The 12105-nt window shown below is 52.6% G+C and overlaps 1 protein-coding gene across 3 annotated transcripts in view; it reads left to right on the top strand.

Annotated features, from left to right (window-relative positions):
• The window catches only part of Anks6 (ankyrin repeat and sterile alpha motif domain containing 6), a 47819-nt gene extending 36467 nt beyond the window's left edge, over window positions 1-11352 (top strand). For 2 of the 3 annotated variants that reach the window (XM_029540141.1, XM_029540139.1), the window contains 2 exons: window positions 5952-6048; window positions 6810-7983. In XM_029540141.1, coding sequence (XP_029396001.1) covers window positions 5952-6048; window positions 6810-6859 — 147 coding nt within the window. In that variant the 3' untranslated portion in view covers window positions 6860-7983. Of the gene's footprint in view, window positions 1-5951; window positions 6049-6809; window positions 7984-11197 lie in introns of those variants that run through there. The other variant, XM_029540140.1, reaches the window with a different exon arrangement.
• The last annotated feature ends 753 nt before the right edge of the window (window positions 11353-12105 follow it).

The following is a 12105-nucleotide window of genomic DNA, read 5'->3' as shown; positions in this document are numbered from 1 at the left end:
CCTACCTACCTACCTACCTACCTACCTACCTACCTACCTACCTTCCTTCCTACCTACCTACCTACCTTCCTTCCTTCCTACCTACCTACCTACCTACCTACCTACCTACCTACCTACCTACCTACATCCTATCCTCCTCTCCTCAGGTGGTTTCAGCCCTCAGGGATGGGTATTGCCTCTGGCAATGCTGTGGGATGAGAGCCCTGGGGACACTGAGTGTGGGAGGAATCTCAGGGCAGGTCATTGCCTCTCTGGGCCTCCCTGCCCTGTCCACAGTTGACTGAGCTGCGGTGGCTGGCAGAGCCCCGACACGAAAGGCCGTCAGACACCATTATCTGTCCTATGTCCCACATGGATGCCTGGTGTTACATTTCATCACCTTTAAAAGTGGATGTTAGCAGTGCCCCCTCTCCAAGGCGCACGCACACCAGGCAAACCCTGGCTGCTGGCAGGCTGCTCAGACCTGCGCCTCCTGCTCCTTTCCCGCCGGGCACCTCACTCAGCAGCCGGGATGTTCGCTTACCTAGTGTTTTTCTCCATCCTTGCCTCGAAGCCTACCACTTGTGCAACAGGAGCATGGTGCTGGGGTAGTATGGACATTCGGCCTTTTTCTTGTGCCTTTTTCTTCATGGTTTGGCTATTCCCTGGTTGCACTTCACTATGAGAGGTGAGGCAGGAGCATGGCCAGGCTTCTGGTTACTGCCCTGCCCTGGGGATTGTGTTCTGCAAGGGTGAACAGATGAACAGTGCCCAAGCAAAAAAGTATTCATGCCACCTTTTATCATCTGCAAGTCACTCAGTAAACATGTCTTACTCAGCCCTGATAAGGCCAGAGTCTGCACAGCTGCCTGGCAAGGGAGTAGAGACTCCTAGACTTAACCCTGCCTGGCTGCCATGTTAGGCATCTAAGGCAGGAGCTGAACTAAGGGTTTCTGACCTCTTGCCCTCCTCCTCTCTGTTGTATAGCTAGATCTGGGCCAGTGGCTGCTGTTGCTTCTGTAAGGTGACCCTTCATGAGTGAGGGTGCACAGTGCAGGCACTGCATGGCTGACATTGTCCTGGTCTACCCTGTTAGTGTCTCTGAAAGGATCTTACCTGGGCAGTGGATAGGCAAGGGAGCCCAGCCCAGAGGCGGGGAGCCCAGCACAGGTAGTCCTTGACTGCCGGCCCAGCAAGGCTTCTGCTCTGCTCTCAGATGCAGAGGCCAGGAAGGCAGTCTGGAGACCAGTCTCCATGGTTAGGAAGGGTGTCAGCTACAGAACAGAGCAGAAGCCCTTGGCTAGTCCACCAAACTCTCACAGAGGGCTCCGAAGCATTGACTTATCACTCAGGTAAAGAATCTGTGTTGTCCTGGGTACCTGCCATAGACACCACACAGCTCCCACACACAGTGCTAGAAGAATTTGTGCAAGGTCACACAGCCAGTAAGAGGCAGGGGCTGGATTCGAACTCAGACTTGGTGTGACCATAGGTCTGAGCATCACTAAACCACATAACCACATGCACACGTGGGAGAGGGGAGGCATGGCTTGCTCTGTCCTCTATGGAGACTGGGGTTTCCATAGGCAGGGCCTGTGTGTGCATGTGGTGTGTGTGCATGTGTGTGTGCGTGTGCATGTGCGTGTGTGTATGTGTATGTGTGTGTGTGTGTGTGTAGACCCGATGGGAGGCTCTGGGTCAGGGAGCAGAAGACAGGAACGGAGCAAGCCACAGGAAGCAGCGTGGGGGAAACCAGAGGATACAGGCAAAGGCTGGGACAGTGAGATGGCCCAGGGGAGGGAGGGAGAGCAGGATCCTGAAACGTGTCCGAGTACTAGGTGCGTGGAATCAGGATTTCTACTTTCTTATTAGCCCTGAGGGTGGACATGTGGCTAAAGAGAGGATGACAGGAAAGCCAGCTTAGACCAGCTCAGGAGGAGAACCAGAGAACATTCTGATGTGGATGGTAAGGACAGGCAAGGGGACTGGCACCACAGGCGGTAGCATGGGAGATGGCAGCGGGCAAGGCCGCTGTGGCCTCCTCTACCCTGTGAAGCTGTGGGCTCCTTGGCCCAGGGGAGACGAAGAGAAAGGTGTCCTTAGTAGAGGTGACTGTCCTCAACAGAATAGACGACAGGATAGGCACAGGCACAAGGGTGTTTCCCAGGTCTGCAGAACAGGACCTTCTGTTCTCTACCAGGTTGACTGCCTCCTGCCCCCTGGTTAGCACAGGCCTTGTGTTCTGTTCTGAGCATGGCTCCTTTACAAGCAGAAAGGTGGTGGGTCAGCTAGGCGATCCTCCCTGGAGCATCCGTAGGAGAAGCCCCTGAGTACCTGAGATGCTGAGCCAAGGGCACCTGGAAGCCCGCATGCCAGGCCAGGCGATCTACTGAGTCAGCCTCAGGAGAAGACCCTGTTTGCCCAGGCACAGTCCACTGGGAAGGGGCAGTGCCACCGTGTCTTAGAGGAAGTTGGGGACACATGCAATATTATGAAAGCCTTTAGCTGCACTCCCTGCTCTGCTTCTTAGCGTGACAGTGGCTGGAGCACAGCTCCCGGCCAGATTCAGCTCAGACCCCAGCCTGCCATCCCAGGCTCCGCCTGGCCCTGCTGGGGACTCCAGCTCCTCACGGAGGACTTCTTTTGATTATCATCAGGCTGCTCTTTTTGACACTTAGCTCAGTAAAGAAGACACATGCCTCAGGCTGCATCTCTGAGATGCCAGAGAGAGACCTGTGCTTCTTGCTGCCTGGGTCCACGGCATGATGGAAGAGGTAGAGAATCAACTGAGTAGGTTTAGAAGGGCACTTTATTATTTTTTTAAATTAATTTTTATTCATATGGGTGTTTGACTGGCATATATGCATGTATACCACTTGCATGCAGTACCCAAGGTAGCCAGAAGAGGGCATCAGACTCCCGAGGCTGGAGTTAAAGTTTTTAGGGACATACTGGTGCTGGGAAATCAACAGTGACCGCTGGGAAAGCAGCCCCTACCCTGATGCTGAGCCATCTCTCCAGCCCCTGAAGAGGCACTTCTTAAAACGGCGGTGGAATGGGACCATGAGTGGGCTTTGCGGGGAGGAATGGGGATTTCTTTGTTGTGTGTCCTCTTACTCAAAGAAGTGCTTCAGCTAGTTCCGGGTCTTAGTGTTTTCAAGCGAGGGCTAAGGACGTAGTTCAATTGATAGAATGCTTGCCTAGCATTCAGGGTGTCCTGTGTGTGATCCCCAGCACTGCATAAGGCAGTACCTATGGTGGTGCATGCCCGCGCTCCCAGCACCCAGGACAGGGAGGCAGGACAGTCAAGAGGTCAAGGCTATCCTTTCAGAAGTACCAAGTCCAGGCCCACCTGAGATACAGGAGAGCCTTGTGCAGGAAAAGCAAAATTGGGAGTTGACAGTCACCCTTACCTACATAACTAGTTCACGCCAGCCTTGAGCAAGGACTGCATGCTAAATGTGTGTTGTCAGCCTAATAACACCACTCAGTAAAGCACCACCAATGAGTCCTCTGTCTGCCGCCCAGGTCTCCACCGTGAGCCTGAGAACTGCTAAGTCCATGGACCCCCAGTGGGTGTAGGTGTGTGTTACAGGAGGCTCAGCAGAAGCCCTTGCAGCCCTCCCTGCCTGGGCTCCAAGCTTTGTGTCCTCCCTTCTTGTGAGTTGTTTTTTTTTGAATTAACTTTGTACAGTATAAAAAGTGATTAAGGATTTTTGTAAGAAATCATGCTCCCCATACTTGGGACCAACACTGTTCACTTTGGGGGCAAATTACTCTGCAGTGTCTTGTGCCCAGTGGCTCTTAAAAACAAACAACAACAATGACAACATGGCTGAGATAAATTGGGATCTGTACTTTTATATCTGATTTTCTTTGTTTGGCATGAAAGCTACACGGTTACCCATGGTGCTGAGAATGTTCCCGGGATTTTTTTAGATGGAGCCTTGCTGTGTTCAGGATTCCCCTGCCTCAGCCTGCTGAGTGCTCGGAGGACAGGTTACTGTGTCCTGCAGAGTTCTTGCTGACTAAATTTACACAGGTGTGCCAAAACTGTTTTCTAAAATTCCTGCTTGTTGGTACATGGCTTCCCACTTGTGGATGCAGCAGACAGCAGGCTCCCCGGTGTCCTCAGGATAGATGTCTCCAACTCAGAGAGCCAGGCCTCGGTACATGTGTGTCATCCTGAATTTCTCTCCAGAAAGTGCCACAGATGTCCCCACTAGCTATGGGTGTGAGTTCCCAGTCCCTGGAAACCTTGGCAGCAGCGAGCACTAGCAATTTGCTTTTTAAAAAAAAAAAAAAATTACATCTACATATGCATGTATACATACGTGTGTGTGTGTGTGTGTGTGTGTGTGTGTGTGTGTGTGTGTGATTCATGATACAGAGTACCCGTGGAGGTCAGAGGACAACTTGCAGGGCTCAATCTCAGCTTGCACCAAGTGGGCGCTAGAGACTGAACTTGGACCCTGGGACTTAGGAGAAAGCATGTTAACCACTGAACCATCCCCATGGCCCCTTTGGGCCGTTGCCTGTTTGTAGGTCCAAGCATACCCTTGGTTTTAATTTGCATTTCTTGAGCTACTAGATGGACCAGAGCTATTTCCTGCATGTTACAGCCATTTTCTTTTGGGGATGTTCAGGCAGATCAGAGGGCAGTTGTCACCGCTGTCCTGGTGACGGTGGGTGGCACCCTCCTGAGGTGAGGAGCAGAGAACTCTGGGGCCTGTCTCTGACCTCCGTCTCAGGGGATTGAGGCTAGAGTTGTACTTAAAGTCAGATGACACGTCGTGCCCTGCTCCCGTGGCAGGTCGCATTATTCCATTTTACAGATAGTGCTTATGGGAAGGAAGCCAGACCTGGCTGCCACCGCTTGTCACAGGTGGACTAAGGTTGCTGGTTCCTCTGCCAACATCTGTGTTTGGTCTCTACTCCACAGCTTCCGGCCATGCGGCTGCCATGCGTCCATGCACTCCTGCTGATACTAGCAATTGTTTAAGGTCATCTCCAAGGTTGGCAGAAGAGGGAGGGCTCTGTGCAGGGGTCCAGAGAGAGACTCCTCTAGCTCATGCAAGTTTATGAAGTGAAAGAAAAGAACCTGTGGACTCTGGCCTTTCTCCATGGGTACTTTCTTTTACAAAAAACACTCTTCCAAAGATAAGTACCCACCCCCTTTTTTAGATGGGCTCACTAATTAGCCTTGGCTATCCTAGATCAGGCTGCCCTTGAACTCACAGAGATCTGCCTGCCTCTGCCTTCTGAGTGCTAGGATGAAAGGGGTGTATCAACATGCATTATCCCATTTTACAGATACTGATAATACACTTCTAACTTGCAGTAAGTTTTGACCACATCTATTCGTAATATAGAACATACAGTCTGACTGTGCTGTCCCTGGTCAGGACCTGCCTGCTGCCCACACAGTATCCCATGATGGGTCCTACCTGCTGAGCTACTACACACCTTGTCCCTCCTACAGATGAGAAAACCGAGGCCCAGAAAGGTGGAAAGGCAAAAGGGACAGGTGGGATTTGAACCCAGGCTGTTGGGTGTGTCTGTTGCTGCCTCTCCCTGGATATTCCGTGGGCTGTTCTGGGGCTGAAGAGGCAGCCACCTCTACCTTTCCCCACATCAGAATGGGTGGGAAAGGCTTGGGGCTTGGTTGTGGGGATCCCATTGCATTCCTGAAACTGGGCAAGTAAGGAGTTTTCCAACCAGCCAGGGGGGACCCCCAATCGTACCTCATCCAGGGACAAGACTCTTGCCCCCTGAGGCCTCCCTTCACTGGCAGCTGGCATTGTAGGTACCCGGAGCTTCTGAGTCCTGAACTTGACTCTGGCAATGAGGTAGTTGTTTCCCTCAGAACATTTATTGTTTTTTTAAGAGTTGCAGTGAGCCCCATCAGTCAGTTGAATGAATGGCCTCAGATCTAACAGGACTTTCTCTGTGTGTTTCTGTTCTGTCCACAGGGGCGTGAGAGGCAGATTCTACAGGAAACCATTCACAACTTCCACTCTTCCTTTGAAAGCAGTGCCAGCAACACCAGAGCCCCCGGCAACAGTCCCTGTACGTGAGCCTCCGTACCGTGACCTCGGTGTGAGCGTTCTGAGCCTCAGTACCCCTTCCCACAATGCCAGGCCCAACCTGCTGGCCCGCCTGCCACATTATATTTTGGACCATTGACTGTCCCCTCCAGCAGAACCGCCCTGGTGAATACTTGTCCTGTAGAGGACTCTGGTGTAGACTGAGTCTCACCACTTGGCTTTGAGAGCACAGAGGCTCCTGCAGCCCCTTGACAAGCCAGTGGGTGCCAAGTCAGGATGTATGCCAATGTGTGCGGTGAAGCAAGGACCCAGTTATCAGTGACCCTTAGGTTCCACCTGGGTGGTCCCAGAGGACACAAGCTAGTTCTTTGGGGCAGATGTGGGCATGGCACAAATGGGGAGTGGAGTTGGGGAGGGAGCGGGAGAAGTGGCAGCTGATGCTATCCCACCTGGGTTAAGTCCATGGGGAAGAAGTATTGCCTGACCCCCCTCTGCCATGGAGTGGAAGCACTAGAAATACTGTCTGTGGAGTGGGACTGGCTCTGGCTTGGCCACTGCTCGCTAAGTCACGCCTGCCCGCCATGCTGCTTCATCTCCCGAGCCTTGGTTTTCCTCTTGGAGTTTCCCAGGAACAGCTCTCCCAAGGTGCCAGAGTCAGTGGGAGGCCAGAAAGCCGCTTGTGCCCTGGAGCTGTGTCAGGATCTCAGAGGTGGTTGCAACTTTTAAATCTGTCTCTTCCGCTTCTTCCTTTCTCTTGCTTCTGTCCATCTGCAACAACACAAGCCATGGCCGGATGGGCAAGGCCGGAAGAAACCGTGTCTAGCAGGAGGTAGCCGCAGCTATGGGGGCTCTGCTGGCCTCGGAGCCCTGAGGCATTGAGGGTTGAGCAGTGCATCCCTGCCCTTCCATCATGTCTGCACCTGGGTTGTTTCTTCCCTGGGACTCACAGCAGGTGGACACAAGGAAGGCCGGCCGCATCATCAGAGCAGATGCATCATCAGAGCGGACGCATCATCAGAGCGGGCGCATCATCAGAGCTGACGCAGCAGGCAGGGCCTGGGAAGTGGTCCTCTGTCTCTGCCTTGCAGAGGCCTGAGAATATGCAGGCCATGCTGGAGGCTGCACGGCTGCAGATGTAAACCCTAACCAGTATGTGCAAGTACGTGCTGCCCTCAAGCCCTGAAACCTTCCAGAAAAGATGCTACACAGAGATGAACCCCTGCAGAAGGTGTGGTGAAGCACCCCACTGTGGCTGCCATTGATCATTTTAAGCAATCACCAATGGGCCCTGTTCAACAAGTGAGGAAGCTCGATGCTCTCCCTAATGAAGCTGGTGCCGGATTCTGAAGACTGCTGAGGAGAAGGTGCGGAGACCCTCGGGAGTTCCCCGCCCACTCACGTGTGGCCTCCCGAGAACTGGCCAGGCTCCCCACTGCTCCTGAGGTACTACAGACCTGGACACAGCCATGCTTGTAGTCGAGCTGCACATAACGGATAGTGACATGAGGGTGCAGGAGGGGGCTCTGAGGAAGAGCCACGCGGGAAGGGAGCGTCAAGCCCACCTGCTTCCCTCGTCTTCAGCTCCTCCAGTCCCACTGGGCTTCCTTCCCGTGGCCAAAACCATACTAGCTGCTGGTCAGAGCCCTGCTGCTGAGTGGAGCCGACTCACCTCAGGGCAGGGTCCTGTTTCTTGTGTGAACCTTCCCTCTAAGTCCAGCAGACACCGCCCCAGTCATCTCCATCAGGATACCCAATGGCAGGACTAGAATGCGACCTTGTCCCAGCTCACACTGGGGTGGCTCCCCCGATGGTCAGAGACCACAGTGCCATCTTGCTTCAGCCCTGCAGTTGGTTTTCATTTTTCTCACATCAGTCGCAGCGTTGTTTCTACACGGGGGCGTGACTCTTGGAAAGATTTTTGCTTGCCAGACTACATCTATTAAAGATGGGGACGGTGTCCCTGTGTTTGTGCTCTTTAGGGCATAGCATGCGGCACGGGGTTCCTCTTGTATAGCTGACATGCTGCAGGGTCTTCTGTGTACCCCCTCACCCATCGCCACAGTAAGCCTTTGAGGCAGCTGGGACCTTTTATTCCGGGCAGTTTGGTGACTGTGACACAGAATAGTAACCAGCTTCATGAAGGTCAGACCCAGCTAAGGAGGGGCACCGGTTTGAATGCAGGTCTCACCTCAAAGTCGCCTTCCTGATGTCTGGCTGCCTGTCAGCAATGAGTAGCCCAGCCAGCAACCAAACACAAACAAATGACACTTTGTCATTTCCTCTTTGGAGTTTGTTTATAGTGGGGAGGGGCTGCAGAGTGCTATAAATAGCTTGGAGTTCTTATCTCTGCAGAGAATTCTACCTCAGCCCTGGCCCTGGTGCCTCAGCCACCTGGAGCTCAAGCAAGCAGAAGTCATGGTGTCTAGATGTGGAGATGGGGAACTGGGAGCCTGAGGACAGAATGCCTGCCCGTGAGGAAGAACACCCAGGGACCAGAGCTGCCAGGCAGGAAGCATCTCCCATATAGACAAGGAGGCTGTGCCAGCCTGTGTGCAGGGTGAGCTGGAGAGGGATCCAGACTAGCGGGGGATGGATTGCCAGGCGATTCCCAGCCTCCATAGCAGGTGGAGGTGAGCCTGGCACAAAGTCTACAGTTGACCCACTGACCTTGACCCTGACAAGTCTTTCTGTTTGGGAAGAGGGCGTGGTGATGGCTTCAGTATCTTCTGAAATCCAAGTCTTAAAAAAGAAAAGAAATCACTGCGCTAGGGCTCCTTCGGGGGTCTCATTCGCTCCATAACCATGAGAAAGAAGCAAGCAGGGGAGAACCTTCGATAAATAAAGCATAGAGTGTCCAGCCAGGCTGGTCAGGATGAAGCCCAACGTAGGTAGAGCGCTTGCCTCTAGGTTTGCAAGGACCTGGTGTGGAGCCCAGATCCAGAAGTATAAACACAATATGTGTCTATCTCAGCAGTTCCATTCCTCAGCATGCTTCTAAAAGGGTTGGAAACCGTGTTCCGCCCAGACCTTGCCGTCACAGTAGGCGGGAGGTGGAGGTGCCCAGGTGTTACTGTTAACAAGAGCATATCAAGGAAGAAACGGTTCGCTTGACGCTCAGTTCCACATTATAGTCAGTCAGGGTAGCAGAGGCAGGAGCTTGAGGGACTTGGTCACACCCACAGTCAGGTAGAGAGCCGGGGATGTGTGCTTATATCTCTGCATTGTCTAAATCCCGAGAAATGGTGCCATTCATGTTCAGAGTGGGTCTTACCACAGCAGTTGTCCCGATTAAGAAAATGCCTTCCTTGCAAGCATACCCACAGGCCACCCAACCTGGGTAGCCCTCACTGAGACTCTGCCAATAAAGCAGATGCTACTGGGCTACAGGAAGGAATCCTGACCATGATGAGCCTGAGACCCTCACTAAGGGAAGACCACACTGTCCCTACAGTGGCAGGTTCGTGGAGGCAGGAGTGGGAGGGGGTGTGATGGCTGCTGGGAAAGGTTTCCCTAGAGGCTATGACAGTGCCACGGTGTGACTCTGCTGCTGCACTTTAAACCCCAGTCGATGGTCACAGTGGTAAGTTTTGCTTTAGGGTTTGGTTACAAGATGCAGACGATGGGCCTATGTCATGGCCTGTTGCCCAGTGGCCTCCACCCTTCTCCAGCCAGGCTTACTGACCTTGACTCTGTCCTCTGGAAGAGATCTGTACCTGCTCTGGGATGCCTTCTCTCATAGACATGGGCTTAAGTATACTGAGGGTCTCAAGCCAGAGTCCCCAAAGCCCCGCACAGCAAATGCTCCAGAGTGGGTTAGCGAGCCCCCTCCCTGAAGTGAGAATGTCCCCTGAGGTAGTGACACTAGAGCAATTGCTTCTGATCGTCAGCAAATGAATGTAGTGCTTAGAACTTGTCACAGGCATGATCACCCATTCCAAGGTCTGTTTAGCCATGGAGGCCCAGCCCCTCACATGCCTTTCAGTCCCCTCTGTTCTTCTTGTCACCTAGTCCTGCTTCCCTGTCTACATATGTCCATTGACAGATCAATCAGGTCACAAACCAAAGGCTGGAGGATAGATCCTAGTCTATTACTGAAGGAATTCAGGGCAGGAGCCTGGAGGCAGGAGCTGAAGCAGAGGCCATGGAGGAGCACTGCTCACTGGCTTGCTCTCATGACTTGCTTAGCCTGCTTCTTATAGAGCCCAGGACCACCAGCCCAGGGGTGGAACCACCACAATTCATGGGCTCTCCTCCATCAGTCACTAATTAATCACTAGAAAATGCCTTATAGGCTTGTCTACCTTACAGCCTCATCTTCTGGAGATGTTTTTCTCAATTGAGGCTTCCTCTCCGACAACAATAGCTATGTCAAGTTGACATAAAACTAGACGGCACAGCCAGTCTGCACTAGAGTCTGCCCCCTGGATCACATATAGAATATGGGGGTTAGGGTCATTCGGCATGGGGGGCCAGTGGTAAGAGCCCAGAGGTGTAAGGCTTTGTGAATGAAGCTGCTGGACAAGCTGACTTTACTGTGTCCTTAGGGATCATGGGAAATGGGATGCAGGCTCATCTGCTGAGGCCTGAGCCTGGAGCATCGTCAGAGGCACTGGGGAAACCCCGGGAGCCAAGCCAAGTCCTTGCCTTGCTTGTCATCCTCTAGAATAATGACAGTCCTGCTCAAGGGGCAGGTGTGGCACTTAACTGGCGGTCTGCATGCGCCTCACAAGGAAAGCACCCTGACACCCGAGCTCCTGGTCATTTTTTTTTCTTGTCTTGTCAGGTGGATGTCGGGCTACAGGAACTATTCATCAGCCACTTGGCACTGTCACATTGACCAACACGGCTCTAGGGACAGGCAAAAGAGCTGGGTGATGGGATGTACCAGCCAGATTGATTGCAAGAATGAATGGAAAATATTTGTTAATTGGATAGCAATTAACTTAATGCACATAATTCGGTTTGCAAACCACAGTCATACAGAATACAGAGCAAAGAAAACTGCCAGGCAGAGCGACACCAGGTGCCTGCCGTCAGCTCCACTCCCCTTCTGCCAGGAGCTTAAACGTGTCCTTTGGCATTCTTGAGAAAGGCCGACTTTCTAAAAAGTAATTTGGGGTGGGAAGATTTGGCCACATCATTACCAATGAGTATTTTTTTTTGTCATGCAGGATACGGCCTGTTGACATCCTTCCGTCCTCTACTGAATGTCCCAAGGATGGGCGCAGTTGATGCCGAGGCCCCATGAGGTTTCAGGATGTGAGGAACGTGGGCAGCAGCCCTGGGAGTCCTTCTGGCAATCATACCTGGAGGAATACTCCACACTGGCTCCTGCCCACACTCCTAGACATCCCTGCAGCTTCCAGCATTTTCTACAGATTTGGCCATGCCTCTCTGCACAATGAACCATTCAGAACACTCACACAGTGCTTCCTACGGGACAGTATTGCTACTTAAAGTAGAGTCTACTCCCCAGGACATCCATAAGAAGTGAAATCCTAATAAGTACCCAGGGATGTGTGTGTCCATTGCATCATGAGAAATCATGTACTGCTCTTACTGCAGCAAATAAGCACTGTATGCTTGCTGTTACCTCCCAGTCTGTGGCCTGCAGGTGCAAAGAATGTGACCTGGCACATCTGTAGATGACAACATCGTGCTCTATGTCAAAAGGTAACTAGGGCGATGCTTGGTCTCCTTTAAATCCAAATAGGCATACACTGTGGCTATATACGTATCCATATGTCCATTCCCCACCCTTCCAGGGTACCATTCTTGCCGTTTACAGCAAAGGGATGCTCAGAGAAGTTAACTTGGTGGAGATTTGGACCCAACTTACACATGAAATTCGCCACTTAGGAATTGTAAGCACAGCAGAGGGGGTGCTAGGGTGTGCTCATCCCAGAGACATGAGGCCTGGTTGGCGTCCTGCTGACATCAGTGAGGGCAAGCAGAGCAGATCAGCTGTCTCTGGAGCCTGGGTTTCCCTGTGCAAGGCAGAGAGACAGCAGGTGCTCTGTGGCGAGGTTGCAGGGAGGAGTGAGGTCATCCACGCTGGAGCTGGAGCGCAGTGTCAGCT

The sequence above is a fragment of the Mus pahari genome, chromosome 6 (assembly GCF_900095145.1).
Source record: "Mus pahari chromosome 6, PAHARI_EIJ_v1.1, whole genome shotgun sequence".
Lineage (NCBI taxonomy): Eukaryota > Metazoa > Chordata > Mammalia > Rodentia > Muridae > Mus > Mus pahari.
This window is presented reverse-complemented; position numbering and strand designations above follow the sequence as displayed.